This window comes from Microtus ochrogaster, chromosome 16 (assembly GCF_000317375.1).
Source record: "Microtus ochrogaster isolate Prairie Vole_2 chromosome 16, MicOch1.0, whole genome shotgun sequence".
Classification (NCBI taxonomy): Eukaryota; Metazoa; Chordata; class Mammalia; order Rodentia; family Cricetidae; genus Microtus; species Microtus ochrogaster.
Window position 1 is genome coordinate 45,701,131 of NC_022018.1, and position 22,847 is coordinate 45,723,977.

At 44.2% G+C, this 22,847-nt stretch overlaps 1 protein-coding gene across 1 annotated transcript in view; it reads right to left on the reverse strand.

The window, feature by feature from the left end:
- Positions 1 to 9,763: 9,763 nt before the first annotated feature.
- The window catches only part of Adtrp (androgen dependent TFPI regulating protein), a 62,023-nt gene continuing 48,939 nt past the window's right edge, over positions 9,764 to 22,847 (reverse strand). Inside the window, exons 5-6 of the mRNA XM_005355084.3 lie at positions 17,745 to 17,896; positions 9,764 to 9,913 (exon numbers count right to left, since the gene is read on the reverse strand). Of these exons, the coding sequence (XP_005355141.1) occupies positions 9,879 to 9,913; positions 17,745 to 17,896 (187 nt within the window). The 3' untranslated portion in view covers positions 9,764 to 9,878. The remainder of the gene's footprint in view (positions 9,914 to 17,744; positions 17,897 to 22,847) is intronic.

The following is a 22,847-nucleotide window of genomic DNA, read 5'->3' on the forward strand; positions in this document are numbered from 1 at the left end:
TTCACCAGGAAAAGAAAATATTAGATGAAGCAGAAAAAAAAGAAGAAGAAGAAAAAAAGCATCTCCACTCACCCTCAACGCGCCAATGCAATAGACATAATAGTAGGGAGGGGAATATAGTAAGTGTGGCGCCTGGTTCCTGCTATCCAGAAAATTGTCAACATGAAGAATTTTTTTTTTTCTGGGAAGATAAGCTCCCCTTGTGCCTGGCATTAGGGACCCAGCCTTCCTTCTCCTTTGGGGTCCATTGTCTCAACAGGCTGATAACTGAAAGGAGAAGCTCACCTGATAGTCTTTAGAGAGTCTTCTCTCCTGCTGAGGTGATTGTATCGAGCTGAATAGCATCCTCCAATGCTCACAGCCTTAGGCCATCAGAATGGGACCTTAGTTGGAACTAGGACCTTCACAGATGCGAAGTGCTAACCATCTTGAAGTGATTCATGCTGGGCTTGGCGTGGCTATGTCCGTCCAACGACTAGGGTTTTTAAAAGAGAGAAGAGAGGGAGATTTGGGCCTAGAGTTCAGCTTCTCTGTGAGGAAAGGGGGAAAAGGGACCTGTAGGAAGGAAAGTGGGAGCCGAGATTGTAGTGTCACTGTGGCTAGACCCTGGGAGCCACCAGAAAAAAAAGCTCTTCCTCACAACTTTCCAAGGGGGCATGGAGCTGCTATGCTTGACATTTAAGACTGTTAGCTTCCTCAGCTCTGAAGGAAGGTGCTTTCATGGTTTTTCAGGTACCATGAATAACAAAATACCAGCTAGGGCCATTTTGCTCTAAAAGTCTAAGCTCTAAAAGTCTAAAACAACAAGCAGCCGTGTTCTTCTAAGTATTGCAACTATAGGGGATTCATATTGTAAATATGATAGGCATGATAACTTTCTAAAGCTAAATATTTGTTGGAACTATTTGATGCTAGTATAGCGATCGCCATCAAAGCCACTGAGACTTAACGGGTCTTCCCAAGAGGGAATGTGTGAAGGCCCAACGAGATGACAGGAGTTGAGTGCGGCAGGGCAGTCAGCTGACATCCAAGAGCTGCGGGCCCTCCGCATGTCCACTCATCAACCACGAAAAAAGGGAGAGCTGTCTTTCAATCTCGTGTAACACACTAGACCATGAATGATTTCGAGTTTCCTCTTGGGGGGTCCTCCCTGGAGTTACCCTTTCAGTCTCTCCTGTAGTCAGTACCTACAGTACCAAGTTTTGTGTGTGAGAGAAATTTCTTTAAGCCCAGCTTAAGGAGCCTGTAAGTTCCCTTCATCGCAGTGCATTGCCTTTGCTTACCTATTGTCTCACTTCTGAAGTTTCCTTTCTTTAGTCTTAACTACCATCCCAAACCAAGAAACAGAAAGCTCCAGAAATAACCTAGCCCATAAGCTTTTAACGATTTTTATTATAGTCTGTTTCTATAAGTGTCCTATTTTATTATTATTGGTTGTTCTCTTACTGTGATTTCTTTATTAAACTTCACCATAGGTGCACATGCACAGGAGAAGAAATAGTGCACATAGTGTTTAGTAGTACCCCAAGTGTTGCAGATATTCACTGCAGGTCTTGGAATGCATTTCTCATGGATAAGAGAGGACTACTGTGCTTTGGATAAATTGCGATTGGAAGTTGCCTTGGGCTGGAATCCACCTCTGGACTCCAACTCCCAGCCTGCTAAGCACTGACCCCTCCCCGCGGAGGGTCAGGACCACTCCCCCAGGCTATTTAGGATGGAAAAATGAACACGTGGTCTCTGGGGTTTACATGGGCTCCTTTCCCCTCCATGCTGTTCCAGTCCACCTGGGACTATGACATTTATTAAATGTGGGCATTTTTTGATTCAGTCTAATTTGGTTTGATTGGAGTTTTTTGCACTGGTGGAGAGGTTCTTCTTAACAAATAGTTCTTGTGTTGTATACCTGGGTCCTAGGTGACTCTCCAGTGGACTGAGAGTTCTCTGTATGTTCCAAAGCCATTTTGCAAAGAATATTCCTTTACACTGTGTGAATATATATCACTGTGATTGGTTTAATAAAGAAGCTGGCTGGCAATAGCTGGACATGATGAGGTTAGGTGGGAGAATCAGACTAAGGACACTGGGAAGAAGAAGGGCAGAGTCAGGAGTGGCAAAGCAGATGGAGAGAAGAAAGATGAATATGTCATACTGAGAAAAGGCACCAAGCCACATGGCAAAGTAGATAAAAATGTGAATTGGCTGAAAATGTGAGAGTTAGCTAGTAACAAGCCTGAGCTATTGGCCAAGCCTTTGCAATTAATATTAAGAATCTATGTTGGTTACTTGTGAACTGGCAGGTGAGAAAGAAAAGTCCATTTACTATTTTGCCACGGTTATTTCCTTTCTCTGGATTTGATGATTACACAGAAATGTATACTTCTAAATAGCAAAAATATGACAGGCTTGGCGGCCCATGGTTCTCTTGGCCTCTTCCTTTTTACTTTGATGATGTATAGGGACAGCCAAAGGTCACAGTGGCAGAAAGCAGAGGCAAACACTTATGCAGCCTATTGTATAACAAAGAGAATTTGATTTAGCCAAATGGTTTTGTAAATTGGCATAGTCATATATATATGACAGCATAATTGCCTTTTAGGTCTACTTAGAAGTTTTCGCATGCAAAAGCATGTCTTGGCTGTTGTTTTTCTTTCCCTTAGACTCACATAGCAAATTCCCAACCAGGTAAAACCCCAGGCTGTTTGTTTTCCTAACTCAACATCATGTAATTTCATCATTCAATTCTTCACAAAATTTAGTGCTGAATGTGAACAAATCCCTGAAGTGTAACCAAATCTGTCTGCTCAGGCCAAGCCCAGGCCTCGGCAGACAGCCTGGAGGCTCACGTGTGGAAGCGATCATGGAGAGTCTGTCAACATCTGGGAGGTGCTGGAGTGGTGGAGCAGCGGTAAGTGTGAGGTGGGAAACCCAAGCTGTGCTCTGCACTTCCTAAGAGGCCACTGGAGGAAAGGATAGGACCTTCAGCTCTAACGGAAATGGCCCAGGGAGAGGACACCAGGTCCCCAAACAATCATGAGATGAAGACAGCCATAGCCATATCTAGACTAGGCACTTCATAATTGTTTGTTGAATGACTGAATGAGTAGATGAGAGAGAGCAGTCGAGTGTCAAGTGGCTCAATGCACTGGACTAAGTTGAACCCTATCATTACTATTATCATTAGATTCCAAAATACATTATTTCTATAACGCTGAGTAGTTTAAAGAATCGGTTAATAGCTGCTGAGTTTATATAACAGAAGATGAAAGATGGATAGAAAATACAGGGATCTCACATATATTTTAAAGTGAATATGATTCTATGAAAGCTTTATTTAGGTTATGCACAGAAATGTTCACTTTTGTTGAATATGTATTTCTTCTGAGACCTGATGAAAAATTCTTCCTGAGAGTACCTGCCAAGAGAAATCAAAGGATGCTGGTGGCGAGGGGACCACTGGAGCATGTGAACCAGATGGACTTGGGGCTGAATTTTAATGTCTCGATGACTCATTGAGTATGTTACTTAAATCTGACTGGCCACCAAACATGTATTTAATGTGTGCCATACATGAGGCTCTATGCTTTGAAGGGGGCTGTGATGATAAAGATGTCATCTTTCTTGCTGCCCTTCCTCACAAGAAACACACAGTGTCCATCCTTCAAGCAAATGAGGATCTCTGACTGGTCAATAATATGGAAATTATTATGAAAGTTATGAAAGAAGGACCTTAGAAAAGTCCAGTGCTGCCTCGGCCCCCAGAGGAGCCAGGGGAATCAGACTTTATTTTGTCTCTCTCCTCCCCAAGAATAGTGATAACCCTACACCAATTCTATCTCCAGGCATGACGTAAGTTTAAATTCCTGAAGTCTAAGCCAGATCAAGACTGGAGACTCCAACAGCCTAAGACAGTTTTGTTTTCTCCATCTCTGCTTCTAAGAGCATGCACCATTCCGTTGAAGCAGCTGCCAAGGTTGCTGGCCAGCTCCATTTTGGGCTCTGTAAATGTCACTCAGGTCTTTTGGGGAGAGGGAGAACCTCACCATATCTTGGCAATTTCTACAGTGGAAAGTTGTAACGTAGGGGAGGTTTGCCCTAGGAATCTGCGACTTATTCCTTCTGTACCCTCTTCTCCCCACCCACAACAAATGGCCATTTTCATTCTCTAAAGTTTGGCTCCTCCGTGCTAAAACTTACTTGCAAACCATCTAACAATTAAATGTTAAATCATGTGGACATAGTTACAAACTCAGATTGTTTTTCCACAGAGACTGGAAGGCTTTATCCTTGGGAAAGCTTCTTCTTATCTTCTTCCCTAACATTAGTAAGACATATGGTCTGACAAGAACAGAAGCCTTTTATCCTCAACTCCTGTAGAATCAGACCGTGGGGCTGGTTGATGAGACTATGATGGAAATGATATAACTGAATCACACTAGATAAGGCCTTAACACTAGCACATCTTTTAGGAAGAAGCAAACAACCAACTACAGCAAAATGAACTTTTCTGTGTTTGTGTGTATATGTGCATCTGTATGCATGTGTGTAGAGTGTATGTATATATATGTATCTGTGAGCATATTTGTGGAGTGTTTGAGTGTATATATGTCCATGACCCTCTCTTGTTGTAGCCAGGTCACAAGAAATTATAATGATTTGCAAGAAATTCTGGAAGGTCACTGGTGAAGAGTATCTTACAGCTTCTCAGCTTTGGGGAAGAGTTGGGTAGAGAAGACAATGAGATGAAAAAACTATATAACCCTCAATCTCTTTATATGTTCCATATTTTATATTGGTATATTGGTATGCAACTAGGCTTTGTTGGGGTCAAAGGCAGACATGATCCTTTGTCTCAAGCATTTGCAATCAGCAGGGCAGGATGGAATCTTGGGGACCAGGAACTTACTAATTAAAAGCTTACTAATCATGGTGTGTGTGTGTGTGTATAATATAATATATATATGATTATATATATATACATTTACATACACACAAGATATATATATATATAATTTTGAGAGAGGGTCTCACTAGGTAGCCACGGCTGTCCTGGAACTCCCTCTGTAGACCAGGCTGACCTTCAACTCACAAAGATCTACCTCTTTACACCTCCAGTGCTGGGTTTAAAGATGTGTGCAAGGTATTATAATCTTCTTTTGTCTACTCTTGGAAGACACTACAATCTTATCTGCACAGACAAGGAGTAAAGGGTCAAAAAAGCTAACTGTTTTCTCATCTGCAATACAGACTGTGACCATGGAGGCATAATTTAAACTCAGCAGCTCTTGTCAAGGCCTGGGGTGGTATTCTTTCTGTCCCCTATCCTGTCGTGGAAACCTGAGGAGACACATGCAGAGAGCTATAGAACACCATGTGGCTGATTGGGGACTAAAGACTTTCAGAGGACCAGAAGCCCTGGAGGGTTAATCAAAACAATTTTTTTTTTAAGAGAGTTTGGGAGCAGCCCTCTGAGAGAGCAATGGTGACTCCGGATGGACTAGCTAAAGTGAAGGCCTAGGACGAGACAATTGGAGGCTGGAGGCTGAAGAGGAGGCGGTGGCTGTGGCCAAACAGCAGACAAAAATTCAAGTGTAGGGAGGAAGGTTTATTTTGTCTCAGTATAAGAAGGTGTACAGTTCATCATGACGGGGAAGTGGCCCTGACCAGAGTGCGGTGTGCATCTGCAGTCAAGAAACCGATTTCCAACAGGAAGTGGGACCAGGCAATCAAACCCCAAAATCCACCTGTAATGACTCACTTCCTCCAGTTGCCTCCCCCACCCCCATGTACAGATTTCACCGCCTTCCAAAACAGACCCAGCAGCTGGGGAGCAAGCGTTCAAATACAAGAGCTTATGGGGACATTTTACACTCAAACCAAACAGAAGTCATCCCTGTGGGCTCTCTTAGACTTCATCACTGTTTCGTTGACAGAGTCAAATGCAGGACAAGCCTCCCTAAGGGAGTAAACCCAGTCTCCCTGCGGTCTTCAGGGAGTGCTTGCTCCCAGGTCTGGGGCCATTCCTCAGAAATCCCTAGTAACACAGCTGCTGGTAGGCTTCTGGGGCCTGAGGGAGGCCCTGGAGCCAGGTGGCTCTCCCTCCCCGGTTTTAGAATCCTGGCCAGCTTCAATTTACATAACACGCTTAATCCACAGAAACAGGAGCTGCTAGGCAGGTTCTTTCTCTCTCTCTCTCTTCCTCTCCAAGACACAGAAACCTTTATTTTCTCCGTACACCACAAACCGGTGCTGTTAAATAATATTGGATAATTGCACCTGTCGTACCTCCCATATTGTGCCGAGGAAAAATAATTGCTGGTTTTCTGCTTTGCCGTTTAGCTGTGACTCCGTCATTTGACTCGGAGCATGTCATTTTCTCCCATTTTAGACTGTACAGTCAAACTGCGCAAAAGGACTCACAGATAGGGGCCCTGCGTGTGTAAGTAGGCACAGGCCTCATTCAGCAATGGTTTCTAATTTATACAGCATTGAAAATCTGCAGCTATAAATAAACAGCTGACTGGCTTAGCTGCCTACTCAAAATCCTTTATTAAAAAAAAAAAGGCACCACCAACTACAGGAGGAAGGAAAACAAGGCTGCCTGACTGAGGGATACATTGGGTTTCTGAGTCTCTGGATCTGGGGAGGAGGCCGAGAGATCCCGGATTAGGTCTCAGGGCTTAGGGGAGGCCACCTCATCCCTACTTCTCCCTCAGCCCACTCACGCTCCCCACATGCACCTCAACGTGTTTGAGAATTACTGTATATGAAACTGGCTTCCTGTTATGACAAATACTTCAGGCGAGTAGGTGCCGAGTTGCTTAAAATAGCTCATGGAACGTATGACCCTTCGGTTGGAAGCGGGGGGTGAATATGGCGGCTTTAAACTTTAAACTGCAAGGGAATTATTTACTCAAAACTGGTTTCACTTGTGAGAGCGACCTAGGGACATAGCTTTGGTTGGGGGATGAGAGGCATTGCTTCTTCCCCAGCCTGGATAAGGGTCTCCAACTACTCTGGGGCGCTTGACCACTTTATCCTGTATAGCACTGCAAGATGGGATGAGTTTTGTTAAAAAGCATTTTGCTCTTCAAGCAAAAGGAAAGGACGTGGGCTAGGGAATCGATTCTGTGAACTTGGACCGGTCGCCCACCTTAACCCCTTCTGGACCCAGAAGTCTGCTGGAAACAGGCTCTATAGGACCAAAGGGTTGGGCACACCTCTTGCCAACTCGAGTAACATCTTGATAGTTTAAGAAAAGCGATCACGGAGGGGAGCGTTTATGCCATGGAAAGGAGCCAACAGCGTGAATCAGGAGCTTAATTTGTTGGTGGTCATTAAACATTCACCAGCACACCACCAGCAGAAGGTCAGCCTAACGCACTGTAAAATGGGGACCCAATGCATTTTCCGCATACACCCTATCGTGAGGCTAAAATGGGAGTGATTAGGAATGACACTGTTCAAATACGACTGCTGACATCATCCTTTGGCTCCTGCTATTATCATCGTCTAACCACTAAGGCCCCTAACGCAGCCTTATGCAGGCAGCAAATGCTATATGTCTTTTCATGAATGTTTAATCAGCATTCATTCCAAAGTGTCTTGTGGCTTGTAATTTAACTATACCCGCTCCAAGAAGCACCTGTCTGCACGAATAATCTGCACGAGCCCAGTGGGACACGGGGCTGAGGTATTTCTGGTGTCAGGACAGAAATGCACAGTGGCTAGCCATGCTGACATGGAGGTTTAATTTGGCGACAGGACAGTCAAGCCACAGATAGAAATGGGCTCCTCTGGGACAGGCACGTAATATGCCCGTGAGAAGAATGCAGCACAGGTCATCTTCGGGGTGTGGAAAATTTGGGCAGTCCCCTGTGAGCTTCCCGAGCAGGGAGTTTCCACCCTGACAACTGCTAGGTGGGGTGTGTGTTGGGGGGGAAGCTCTGCTAAGACCAGGGGCTCCAGGCCGTTCAGAGCAGCAGCAGGTGGAGCGGGAGGTGGAGCTCCTGGTTAAAGGAAAAAATCTGGAGGCTCATATTCCCACTGTAGTTAGGAGAAAGAAACAGAACTAAACAGGATTCTTGGTACTTGCCCTAGTCTGGTAGTCGTTCTCTGGGATGTGTGCCCAAGATATCAGGCTAGTTCACTGTTCTATATGTCTATAATTCTTTAAGGATCTTTTTGGGTGTCTACTTTTACCCAGCCTCTCTTATGTAACATTAGGTAGATGGAGCTATGCACATACGTGTGTGTGTGTGTGTGTGTGTGTGTGTGTGTGTGTGTGTGTGTGTGTGTGTGTGTTGTGGGGGAGGAGGAGAAGCAGGAGTTGGCAAGGGGAAGAAAGGGGAGGTTCTTAGGAAGTGAATATGGTTAAGATGTATGATATACTCTTAAAAGGAATTATTTTAACAAGACCCAGTTCTATGCACAATGTGGATACAACAATGAGAAAAAAAGGACCCGCAACCCACCAGGAAACTTTAAGGGTTCAGGAGCCCTTGCGAGTCACCTGATCAGTTTGTACGGATGTCATCACAGCCCTTGGCATTTCCTTCCCAGCTATCGTCTTCTTTGCATGCGCTACACACATTGATCTCGCGATAACTTTCCCACGCCTCCATTCAAATCGGTATTCAAATGGAAGAGCCATTTGACAGTTACTTACTTTCCATGTTAATTTCTGCCCCAAATGTGTGTTCTGAAAGAGGGCAGACTTCTCACCATTTAATATAAGTTATTCTCACGGCTCCAGTGGGTTCACTATCATCCTAGGCAGACAGACAGACCCCGTCAGCAGCTTTTAGGTCACTACACTTCTAAGCTAAGAGAAAACAGGTCAGGAATCACAGAAGACAATTAACTCTCAAAATACTTAGGTTTTAGAGAAGTTGGAATTATTGAGAAATGACCCAGAACTGGGTATTGGGAGATCTGGGGGTAGATACCATTGCCTTCATGTGACAGCAATTTTTCTTTTCTTCTTTCTTCTCTTTTTGGTCTTTTAAAGGCAGGGTCGATCTTAGTCAGGGTTTCTATTGCTGTGAAGAGACACCATGACCATGGCAACTCTTATAAAGGAAAAACATTTCACTGGGGTGGCTTACATTTTCAGACGTTTAATCCATTATCATCACGGTGTGACATCGTGGCATGCAGGCGGACATGGTGCTGGAGTTGAGAGTCCTACATCTCGATAGGCAGGCAACAGAGAGTGATCTGTCTCACTGGGCACGGCTTGAGCAAATATGAGACCTCAAAGCCCATCTCTATAGCGATACACTTCCTTCAACAAGACCATATCTTCTAGTAGTGCTACTCTCTTTGGGGGCCATTTTCTTTCAAACCACCACAGGGTCTTACTCGGCAGCCTAGGCCAGCCTTGAATTCATGACCTTGCTGATCTAGCATCCGGTATGCTGGAAATAGTCATGTGTGCTGCTAGTCCAACATCACAATGATTTTGACAATGTTACAACTTGTCATCTGGGTCCTCACCATCCCCCTCGAAGGTATAGTGATTAGATGGCTCTGAGTTCCTCTCCCCACACCCCTTCTCTAAACAGTCCACCAGCAAGTTTACCCAGGCTTCTTTAGTCTTTTTTTTTTCCCAGTCAGAAACAATCCTCTATGGAGGTCAGACAAAATCAATGGATTCCGAGACTTCAGGAATTGTTTACCAGCCTTTCAGAAAGCCAAGAGATCTCAAGCGAAGCTCCCTTCATAGGCTTTATTAAACTTATGCATCATTCTCTGTCTTTTGTATCTCCCCATGCTATTCCACCACCGATCCCCAAAGAAATAATAATAATGAGAATAATAGAAAGATGACCATTTCTTATGTTTCTTCTTCCATGGCTCTTGGAAATAGTGTGTAGTCACTTCTTCTTCATACATGGCTTCACTGTGGTACCTGCACCAACAGACACAGAGATATCTCAGACAGGGTTCCCTAATGGGTGTTCTTGGGTGGGTAGAGATTCTCTCTGATGGGGCAGTGGAAAGTCAAAAACACTTTCTCTCCAGGAGAGAAGAACTCTGATAAACAGCCACTACTGCTAAACGGACAAGAAGCAATCTAATCTCCTGACCTGGAGCTCAGTGTGTGGTTAGCCAGATACTCAGTGATGCTGTTGGTTTGCATGGTGAACTCAGCCATGCCTCCAACTGCTGGTGCTTTGGGTGAGTGCTGTGTACTGCACACATCCATAGGGAAATGCAGAGACTTTGCAGATAGAGACAAAAAGACTGCACGGAATTAGAGAGGAACTAGAAGAGCGGTAGTCTACCTAATTGGGTCTTCCATGACTTCTCCCAAACCAATTTATATCAGTACTGACGCATGATTTGTTTCAGGTAAGCATAGTACAGGATCCTTCTTTGGTGGAAACCATGCACAACATTTCTAGAATGTTCCATTTAGACAACAAGTTGGTATCTCCATATTTCATTATCACTAATGATGGCACAAGCTTTGAAAGTGATAACCTTTCTGTAGCTTATTATGTATCCTATCTATTGCCAAATACTATCAGTTCTACTTTGGTAATAGAACTGGGAATCAGAGCTGTTATTTCTCTGGTCTGATATTGCTGGAATGGTTTCATGCTCTAGATCCCAGACCGAAAGCTGCATGGCAGCAGAGAACAAGATAGTGAACAGACAGCCTACAGAACGGGAAAAAGCATGACTGGCCATGCTTCATCAGGGATTAGTAGTAGAATATATAAAGAACTCAGAAAATTAAACTCCCCCCAAAACAAAGCTATCACCCTATAAGTACCAAATAGACAGTTCTTGAAGGAAGAAACAGTCAATAAACATTTTTTAATGTGCAACACCCTTAGCCATCAAGGAAGGCAAAATAAAAGTAAAATTCCACTTCACCCCAGTTGGAATGGCTATGATCAAGGAAACAAATGATAGCAAATTCTGGTGAGAATACATGGAAAGAGGAACCCTTGTCCACTTCTAAAGGAAGTAAGGACTGCTGTCACCATGGTGAATTCAGTATGGAGGTTTCTGAACAACAACAAAACAATTCTAAACATGTAACTACCACATGGCATACCTATACCATTTCTGGGTATATATAAAAAGACTGTATTCTACCATAGAAATGCTTCCTCATCCATGTTGATCACTGATGGAGGAAGGTCATTGGTTAAAAAGTAAAGAAACTGCCTTGGCCCATTTTATTGGTTAGAACATAGGTGGGTGGAGTAAACAGAACAGAATGCTGGGAGGAAGAGGAAGTCAGCTCAGAGACGCCATGCTCCCCTCTCCCGGACAGAAGCATGCAATGAAGCAAGCTGCCAGGTCAGACATGCTGAATCTTACCCGGTAAGACCAGTGCTACACAGTTTATTAGAGATGGGTTGATCGGGATATCAGAATTAGACAGTAAGGGCTAGAGCTAATGGGCCAAGCTGTGTTTAAATGAATACAATTTGTGTGTTGTTATTTCGGGGCAGGGCAACCAGGAGCTGGGGCGGCAGGAACACAGCCTGCAGCTCCTACTACAGATCACTGTTCTAATCTCAGCTTAGAAGATGGGAGCATTTAGATGCTCATCAGTAGATGGGTGGATAATAAAAATATAACACACATAATGATGGAATCCTATTCAGCTGTGAAAAAAAATGAAATTTGCCAGGACATAGAATCTGGAAATTATTCTGTTGAGTGACCCACACTCAGAAAGACCAACACAAGTTTTCATAGGTAGATACCAGCTTCTAATTTTTATGTACATGTGTATAAGTGGGTTGTGTGAAGGCATGGGTCTCACAATCAGAAAAGGGACCAAGAGCAAAGAAAGGTTTTAAGGAAGGGGAGAGGGTAACAGGACCCATGTGACATGGGAGTGGAATGCCAGCATTGGGAGGATGCAGCCAGGGTGACAGAAGGGTGGGGAAGAAGAGGGGGGAAGAAACAACCACAACAAATGTACGGAAATGCCACAAGAGAACGTAGTACAGTGTATGCTAATTGCAAAGCAAACAAACACATAAAAAATTCCAGGTTATTTTCAACACTTCTGTTTTCAACAATACACATTGTAGCTGGGAATATTGTGCAGAGGTAGGGGGTGCAAGTCCCTAGGTTCAAGTCAAGCACTGCTAAAAGTAAAATCAAACAAACACAGAAAAAACAGTATATACTGCAAGTCTGCTGGATTTCCTGGGGCTGGAGTTACAGACTGTGAGCCATCATATGGGTACTGGGGATTGAACCTGGATCCTCTGAATGATCAGTCATTATTCTTAACCACTGAGCCATCTCTCTAGGGCGGTGGCTGGTATCTTGAAGTCCTACTTGTGGCCTTTCAGTCACCTTGATTTCCTTTAAAAATAGCCTCTCTGATCCCAAGATCCTTATGAGCACACTTGCCTTCATGCCTCCCATTGACTCACAGTGTTGCAATGATTCCAGGAGAGCTTCAGTCCTACTGAGCCTGAAGGTTTCATATTACATTAATTTTCTCTTTTCATTTTTATGTGAGTCACACCAACTCCCAGTAACTCTTTTTGGGTTTCTCTCTCTCTCTCTCTCCCTCTCTCTCTCTGTTTTTTGAGATAGGGTCTCATGATGTAGCTGGCCTGGAACTCACCCTTATAGACCCACTGAATTTACAGATCCCTGCCTATTTCTGCCCCACTACTGGGATTAAAGGTGCAGACCGCCATGCCTGTCCCAGTAGTCTCCTCTACGCTCTAAATTCAATGGCGTCTCCTTCTCTTGGCTGAGTATGAGGCCCTTTAAGTAGCCTCCGTCAACTGAATAGCAGTTTCCTTCACATTCAAAGGCTTGATCAATATACATTTCTCAACGATGTTTGCTCTGCTCTGACTCTCAGGGGTCCTAACATTCTCTCTATCAGCGTGTTTTTCAAGCCCCACCTCTTGTATCTGATTGTAATCATAGCCTCTCTCCTCGGGCCCAGTGCAGAGTACAAAGATTCAGAGAAAAGCAGAAATGATGGCTTAAGCTCTGTTGGGAGAGGAGGGTGTCTCCTTCTCTACATCAGAGTCTCCTCCATCCAAACTTAAGTAGCTAGATGGAATGCTAGGGAATGGCCACATGTCCACTGCGATGTCATGGGTATGACTTGAGTTAGCTCCAAGCATTCACTGCGATTAAAGTATTGGCCTCTGTGTGATCCTGCTGGGAGGTTATGAAACTTTTGGGAGGTAGACCATAGTGGGAGATTTTTAGGTTATTGGGGTTACGGACTGTTAGTTGCCTTGGCTTTGAGCGATTAGTCTCTTTACAGTGTGAGATGTATTAGCTTGCTTGATCTCTAAAATATGCTATTATCTGTAACCTATATGTCACCTTCACTGGAAGCCAAATCAATAGAACTCCCCCCTCCAAAACAGTGAGGCACATATAGAACTTTCTGCTTTTTAACATTAACTGTCTTAGGTGTTTTATTATGGCAATGAAAAGCTGACTAATACACTCACCCCCATGGAGAAGGCACCTTCCCACACAATTCTGTGTGGAGATTTGAGTCACTTCATTCTGTAGAGAATTACATGCTTTGATTTCTTCCAAAAGAGTGTTTTTCTTGTGTTTCTAGCACACGGAGGCATGAGATGGGTCTTTAGTTTTGCATTCTCTCAGAGCTGAGCAATTTCCAGGCTCCCTTGTGTCTTTAAAATTTATTCTCTGACCATGCTTCTATATTGCATGGAAGCTGCCAACTTATTAAGAGGCCATCTATCTTCCATAGATGACATTTACAAAGTGGATTTCAAGCTCCGAGTGGGAAATAAAGTCAACCGGTTACTGGAGTACTTTTTGATTGAAGGGAATGTTTCATAGTGAAAAGCCTCCTAGCTGGCAGCCAGAGGGTTGCCCCCCCCCCGGACTTCTCTAGTCTTTTCTTCATCCTCTTTCATGTATGTCAGGGAGAATTTAAGACCAATCTGCACTCTCACCTGCTGGTGCGGCAAGACAAGTGCCCTTGCCTACATGACTGCAGACATCACACATGTCTTTATGACTCCAGGAGTCAGAACACAAGACAAATTTTTTTTTTCCTTTCTGACAGTTGTATGCCTACAACGACACTCATTGGAGCTGTCAAATGGAAAATGTAAAGAGCGTTTTCTGGCTTCAGAGGACCGCCTTGGAGAAGCTCAGTGCAGATGGCTATTTCAGTGATCTTGGCTGCTTTACATGGCCTGCTTCAACATGCGCCTCTTTCTTCAACAGCTCTTCAGTGGGTACACTGCACCCCTACCCGCCTAGACACCAAACTCCTAGCCCAGTGTCATACAACTGTTACAGCTACTGTCCTAACAGCTAATTCCAGAAAACCTTTGTGAGTATTCTTTCTTCCTACCTAGAGAGAAAAAAAACCCCAGCCCTTTTAAACTACCTGCTCTGATTGAGCCGTTGGGAAAGCTAGCAGAGACAGAGAGTCAAAGATGACTAAGGCCTCCTAACCCTTAGGAAACTCAAAGTCTTCTACAAAGACAAAGACTTAAAGCTATCACAAAAGAAACATAGGTCTGGCCTTTAAAAGATGGAGGAAGAGCCATGGAACAATCAAAAAGGACACTGAGTCAAACCTGGGCAGATCAGGGCAGACATCTTAGAGATAAATTGAAATAAATGAATAAATGTGAGCCAGACAATGGCTGGAGCTGAAGGGGGGGGGGAGCTTACATCCATGAGGACAAGAGCGATACCCGTGTGGAGGGAGGAAATGGAAGGGGACTTGGAAGAGGATGAGAAAACACTAAGACAGGAACCAACTCATAGAGAATCTGTGTTCTGAGGGCTGGGCTTTCCTCTGTAAGCCAGGAGAGGATTAAAATAGGTTCGCATGGACCGTCCGTCCTGTTGCATTCTAGCCATTTAAAAACATTAACCGCCAATGAAATTTCGAGGGCTCCAGTTTCTCTTCTAATGCTTTTCACCCACTTTGATGCAGTAGCTTGGACTGGCCCCTGAGCTTGTGATTGATCTTCCTGCCTCAGCCTCTCAGCTCTCTAAAGCAAAAGCATTATGGGCATGTGTCAACCACGGCCTGCCCTGGCTGCATTTTCTTCTTCATCACTTGGTTCTTTGCAGTAAATGATAAAAAAACAAAAACAAAAACAAAACAAAACAAAACAAAACAAAACAAAAAAAAACGTAATTCTTATTCTGGTCTGATGCAGTGTAAACCTTTTCGCCTATTTGTTTGTTTTTCTCAGAAGTGCCGAGCTAGAGAAGAGGCATATCACTGTCTATGCTAATCTCCATCTTGTATGTCACGTGCAGGTTCTTGGTTAGTGGGAGCCCGTGCGCTGATGAGCAAAATTGGACACACTACTCAGCACTGGGGTTTATTAGGAGCTTGCTGCTTTGGGGATTTGAAGGATAATAAACACAGTGAGATTTTATTTTATTAAAAATGTATTTGTTATCCCAGCACTCGGGAGGCAGAGGCAGGTGGATTTCTGTGGGTTCAAGGACAGTCTGGTCTACACAGTTAGTTCCAGGACAGCCAAGGCTACACAAAAACAAACCTGTCTCTAAAAATAAAAAAAAAAACAGCAAAAAAATGTATTTATTGTTTTTATGTATGTGCATGTGTGCATGTCTGTGTGACTTTATGTATGCCATGTGTGCAAGTGCTCTCAAAAGTCAGAGGGTGGGGAATCCCTAGAACTCAGGAGGGATGGTTTATATTTTAATTCAAGATGTTTAACATTCACTATTGCAAAGAAACAACTTAAAGCATCAATCATCTACAAACTCAATACAACTGTTTTAAAGACTCACTGTTCTTGATAATCTCTAAGTAACTGAGCTTTCTTTATCTGCATTGCCAACCATCGGATTCCAAATGGAATCTGCACATCCCTCCCTCCCTCCCTCCTGTTTCTGTTTTCAGAATTATAGATCTTTGAGAGTCATCAGAAATCTTCACCTAGAAATTCAAGTGCCCCCGAAATTGCTAGAATTAGATGCCAGTACATTTGCAGTCCCAATCCCCACTCCCAGTGAGTTCCCTGAGAACTGGAATTCTGGGTTTGAAATGCTGGTTTTAGGAGTTTGTTTTTGCAATTTAAGTTAGTTTGGTTTGCTTGTTTGTAGCGTCTCATTTAAAATGTTTCATAGAAAACACTGCCTTTATGCCCCTTTCTCAACAGAAATGGAGGAGGAGTGGATTGGGTGGCGGCAGGAGGGAGGTGAGGGAAGGAATAGGGAGAGAGGAGGGGAGGAAACTGCGATTGTGATGTAAAATAAATTAATTCAAAAACATAAACTAAATCTTCCAAGAGAGGTAAATGCCAAGTTGACCGTTACTTTCTCAGCGGTCTCAGGCTCTCTTCAGATATAGCTCATTCTAGGCCCTTGGACACCACCCGCCCTTTACATCCACAAGTTTATGCTTCCTGTGAACTCAGAGAATGGTGAGAGATGCCATTTCTGTTTGATGGACCAGAACTGCTGGTAGCTGAATGCATGAGGGTGGTGCCTACAGGGTTTTTTTCTGCTTTGTTATATACAAAGCTAAGGTGAATTTCTGCGTGTCTCCTTGCAGAACTAAAACATAAACTACCACCCCTAAATTCCAGGAACGGTGCACCAAAATTATCCTGAGATATCCTTCCTCCCCTTGATAGCTCTTTGTTGCCTGCCTCTGTATCTGGCCTGCCATGGCCTACCATCTCTTCTGACTGTCACATAAAACCTTTGGAATGAATAACTTGACAGACTGCTTACTCCCACTAGCCCCTAAACTAATAATCATCAGATAATACCTGAAACCTATAGCAGAGTTTTCCCCCATCTTGCCATAGTCCATGGGCCCACCCACCTGCTGTCCCCATCAATGCGTCAATGTTTGGTTTAATGCGTTGATTTGTGATTGTCCTTTGTTTGTGACTGTGCAAGTTCGTGCACCTTCTTCAGTCAAGGAGGAGAACATCATTCAGAGCAACCTGAATCCATGTCTCCTGGGCCGTGCTTACTCACATTTGGCTCAGAATGAACTATCTCTTACAGTTCAGAACGAGAGTCACATTTTTTAAGGAGAAAAGGAACTCACATTTTAAGAGTTCCTGTCCCCCAAGCCCTCCCTGGGGTGAGCAAAGACCCTTCTAGGATTTCCTCCCCCCCCCAACGTTTGAGGTGGTAACACCTCGTTCGTTCTTTGGTTCCTAAAGTTTTGAAAGAAGATTCGGTCTTTGAGTTAAATGAGATATTATTTGGCAGAAGAGAGGAGACACTTGGAGTTCTCGAAGGGAATGCCATCTTGCACCAGGCTTTTCTTCTTCTAGTTTCCATAGACCCCACCTGAGCTCTAGAACAAAGGCACACCTGGCAGTGCCTTCTGGCTTGGACTAAGCTTTCCTCTGGTTTAGGTGGAGAGTAAAGAATGGAGACAAGAAAGATGGATCTCTATGGACTACGGGGGAGAGGTTTGGGTGGAGAGCGGAGAGTGGGTAAGAAAGATGGATGTCTATGGACTATGGGGGAAAGGTTTGGGTGGAGAGCGGAGAGTGGGTAAGAAAGACGATCTCTATGGACTATGGGGGAGAGGTTTGGGTGGAGAGCGGAGAGTGGGTAAGAAAGACGATCTCTGCGGACTGCGGGCGAGAGGTTTGGGTGGAGAGCGGAGAGTGGGTAAGAAAGATGGATGTCTATGGACTATGGGGGAAAGGTTTGGGTGGAGAGCGGAGAGTGGGTAAGAAAGACGGATCTCTGCGGACTGCGGGCGAGAGGGAAGCACTGACCCCACTTCCAGTGATTGATCTTCTCTCCAAGCAAGTAGATGCCGGCACTCAGGATGTAACTGGCCGAGAAGAAGATGATAATACCCAGTGGGTTGAGGGAGGCAAACACGGGGTACACCCAGTTTCCGGTCTGAGAGTAGCGCCACAGGATCCTGCATGAACAAGAAGTCAAAATGATCAGGACCACCGAGGCCAACAAGCTATTTTCACCTCCGGTTCAGTGGGACGCTGGAAGACAGCGGGTGAAAACCAGCCCCGAGGAACGTTTGTCAACACCTGAAGTGCTCCCGCAGATCTACAGAAGGGAGTCTATCATCTTCTAGGGTTGTTACTTGTTTCAATAAAACATCTTTTTTTTTTTTTCATGGAATGAATCGGCCTTTTCCTTATCTGGTACTTTGTGATTCATCTCGGTGAATGGACAGAAGCATGTCACACATCATCAGCGAAGGAGGGAATGTGAGCACGTGACTTCATTACTGCTTTCTCTGAGATGGACAGCTGCCTGAGACACTGGACCTGTGAAGACAGTGTCAATTTTGTAGCCTGCAGCTGAAGGAGTGATGTGTGCTGCCCTGGGTGTTGGTACCTAAGAGGACAAGCTTCTCTTAGCTCTCCAAGTCTTGTTGACCCAGGTCGGGTAGGGATGGTTCATCACTGCTCTAAAGCAGGATGCCCGGAGATTGAGTGTTCTCCCTAACTTTAGCTCACAGAAACTCTTAGGCAGCCAGCACTGGGTAGGAATGGATGAGTTGGTAGGGAAGCTCAGAACTTACTCATGTGAGGATAGACTATAAGCTGATCCTGTGAGCCAAAGGACAGAAAAGAAACGCTGGGAGAGAAGCCATGATGTCTAAGTGGAAACTAAAAATGCGGTTTGCTGGAAGCCAAACGCACCAGAGATGCCAAAGTCTGAAATAACTTAAAACACAGAATAAGTGTTAAGGGCTGATGTCGCCTCTGCTGTGGCTTATGATTGTTAAGTGTAGAGGATCTGGACACGGACTCTGTGACTTAAATGTTCAGTCTGCCACCTACCAGCTACATCACCTCCATCATGTATTAACTGCTGGTGTAGGCTGGGGGTCCAAATAGCATAGCCTCATCAGGATACTGCAAGAATGGCTGCAACGAATCAGGTGTTTGCCACCCATGTATTTCATGTGCAAGAGACATAAAATAGTGCCTGCCATGTGGGAGTCTGACAGGCCTGAGAAACAGAATTACAACATGGCTGTCTATCAGAGGGTGGTGTGGGAAGTCCTTCTATATATGCGTTGCTTTTATTGGTTAATAAATTGAGCTGCTTTTGGCCAATGGCTTAACAGAGTAAAGTCAGGCAGGAAATCCAGAAGTGTAGAGAGAAAGTAGGTGGAATCAGGAAGAAGCCATGTAGCTGCTGGAGGAGACAGATGTTGGAAATTTGTCAGTAGGCCATGACCTCGTGATGATGCACAGATTAATAGAAATGGGTTAATTTAAGATACAAGAGCTAGCTAGAAATATGCACAAGCTATTGGCCAAGCAATGTTTTAAGTAATATAGTTTCTGGGTAGTTATTTCAAATTTAGGAAGCCAGGAACAAATGAGCAGCTTCTGCCAACAGGAGGAGGGCAGAAATAGAAAGCTTTGTGCTTAATTAAGCTTTCAAAAACCTGAATGTAATCTCTGCCATTTCTAATACATTCAGTTTGGTAAGTGTTTTGTGGACAAGGGCTAATATTTGGGCCCAGGCCTAGGGTGGGGCAAAGGGGATCTAGAGTGGGGAATTTAGAGGCTCATCTCTATGGATCAAAGGATACTGTCAACTGTTGCAAGATATTTGATCACACTGAGATTGCGTTATTTACTGGAAAAACCTGTTTCTAGTTGTGGTGTGGCTGAGTCCTAGCATTCACCTTTAATCCAAGGGCTTTCTGCTTGAGTATTGTAAACAGGATTAAAAAAGTCAACCATAGGTCAAGAGGTGGAGCAAACACAGAGAGTAAGAGGGAGTCAGGAGGATGGACAGAGAGGCACACAGGAAGCAGAAGGGAGGAACATTTAGTTTGAGAAGTTTTGTTTGAGCTGGTGTAGGAGAAAGCTCTTTCTGGGACATCAGTGAAGGAAGAAGGTCAGATGGGCACATTCTCTGCCTCTTTGAGCTTGCAGGTTTTCATGCCAACATTTGACTCCCAAGTCTTTGTTGATAAAATCGAATGATTAAGATTTAGTTAAAAAGAACAGTCAACAGTGTAGAAGAGCTATCTACAGGATGGAGAAAAATATATGCAAATAACACACATATATATATATATCAATAGGCTAACATGTAGACTATATAAATAATTTGCCTAATTAAAAAACACTCCCAAACAATTCAATTAGAAACAGACAGGTGACTTGGATAGACAACCTACACAGAATATAAACAAGGACGATGTCAGGTGTCACTAACATCTGAAGCATGCAGATCAAAGTCATGAGCCCTTGCGTCATTACACAGAATGGCTTCTATCAAAACTAAACCCAAAACAAATAAAACCACAGGACATACTTGTTTAGGAGGATAAGGAGAAATTGGATCCCCTCTTTGCCATTGGCTAGGGAAACTGTAAGGCGGTCCTTCAGAGTGTTAGGACAGGTTATCATCGCCTGTGTACCCTCATTGACACTGAGTAACACCCTCTGTGACTTGAAATGGGAGACCCAAAGATAACCATGCTTTAGAGTTTATAGCCCAAAGGTGGAAACAGCCCAAGAGGCCACTGATGGGTGAAAGGTGGAGTAAAAGCATGACGTTAAAAAGAAAAAGAACGAAGATTGCAACATCGGTGTGAACCCTGAAGGCACTATGGCGAGAAAAGGACATATGGATTCCATTTAGAGGGGGAGACATCAGATTCCTAGAGACAGAAAGGTTGGCTGTAAGTGTGCGTGGTGGGCAGAGAAGGGATCCCCGGGGAGGTGTTGTTTAGTGGGTTCAGAGTTCTGGGTGGGGGGTACAGGAATAGCTAAATAATGTGAATGTACTTGACACTACTTCAAATGAGTAAAATGGTTGACTTTATGCTACGTTCACCTTGTCACAGTTAAAATCCATTTAGGGTACTACGCTAGCTAGTTTTAGTTAAACTTGACACAAGCTAGAGTCATTTTGAAGCTGGAACTTCAATAGAGACAATCCCCCACTAAATTGACCTCGTAGGCAAACCTGTGGTACATTTTCTGGATTGATGATTGATGTGGTCAAGCCTATCTCATTGTGAGTGATGCAGGCGGTCCTGGGTTCTCTACAAGAAACAGGCTGAGAAAACCACGGTAAGCGATTCAGTAACACTCCTCCATGGCGTCTGCTTCACTACTCACCTTCAGGTTTCTGCCCTGGTATTCCTCAGGTCAGAGTGTGACTTGGAAGTTGTAAACTGAAATAAACCCTTTCCCCATCCTCACTTTGGCCCTGGTGTTTTATTCAAGCAACAGAAATCCTAACTAAGACAGATAGCATCAGACTTGGGGTCATGCAAGTATATGACCAAGTTCAATGCTTGGTCCCTAGTCTTGCAGTACTGGGACCTTTAGTCTCCCAAACCTATCATCCATGTAACTGCTCCCTGCTACATGGATGATGTGATGGCCATAACAAACTGATATCATTCATTGTAATAAATACTAGGAAGAAGATGTGCATGGAAGAGATGCATTGCTGAAGACTTTTCTTGGTGTTTCTTGCCTGCACGGTTGTTTCTTAGAACAGAACGGAGTAGGAACAAGGGGCAGAAAGCAAATGTCCCCAAGCAGATAAGAATGTTCCCCGAGCACACTCCCAGATTCTATTAATTAGTTCACATGGTTTACTTTAGATACATGAAATTAGGGCTTCCTAACTCCCATGTCCTTTTGTGTAAAGTAGTCTACAAACAACGCCATCCCCCTATGGACATGAGATGTTTCTGCTAACTTCACTTGTGTTTCCTTTCAGCATAAGGTTTAGGAAGGAAATATCCCTGAGGTTAGGAAACCCCTTCACAGAGAGCATGCCAGAGAAGTGATAGCTGTTAGGTGGCAGGAGGAAAAGTGGAAGAAAGCCCGGTGGAGAAAAGAAGGGAGTAAGGAGGGGAGAGGGAGGAGGGATTGTAGTATACCCTGTTTGCAACTTCGCACCTCACCTCTATCTCCTGTATGGACTGAATTTGAAACTCATCCACATCATCCTGGTCCACCTTCCTTGGGTGTGAGGCTTCCTCCTTGTTAAAGACCACGGGGGTTCCTGTCTGTCTGATCTCAGCAGCTGGCAACCTCTGCTACCCTCCTGAACCACCTTATCACCAAGACAAGAGCATCACCCCAGCATTTGCTTCCTGATTCTTTTCCTTATCTCTCCCTGTGACTCCAGAAATCACATCCCACCTGAGGGGTCACCTACTGGTATCTCCCTGCACCCATCTCCCTTCAGAAAAGATGAGGTGAGTCTCCTCTTGGGGGTTGGGTCTCAGTCTTCGCTGTGAGAAAGTGCTGTGTAGGGTGTGTGAGGTGTGTGATGTGTGGATTGCTTTCCTAATACCCTGCATGCACCCTAAACAAATCAAACCAGTGTTAGTTGTTAGTTTTTGTTTGTTTGTTTTTTGTAGGAGAGGGTTTCGAGATAGGATTTCTCTGTGTAGACTTGGCTATCCTAGAACTCCCTCTGAAGACTAGGCTAGTTTCGAACTCAGAGATCTACCTGCCTCTGCCTCCTGAGGGCTGGGGTTAAAGGCATGCACCACCACCAACTGGCCCAGCATTAGATTTTAATAGACCCTGAAAATGGTATTTTGAACTGGCCATTTAGAAAACGATTCCTAACTATTTTGTTCATCTCTATGAGTGAAACCATGGTCTTTCCTGCCACTACCTGAAAATCTTAAAAGTCTCCTTAATGTGTCCTTTACATCTTCCTAGTACAGGCCAAACAGTCCACAAACCAATTCACTCCTTCAGCAATATAGTTCTGGTAGATTCTTCATTCCCAAAGAATCAGCTGCCTGCTTTATGCTGCTGTTATTTCTAGTTTCTGTTACCAGCGTAGTAATTACCTTTTACTTTGTTCCCCAGAGGCTCAGCCCTAAATGCTGGGCATGGGGT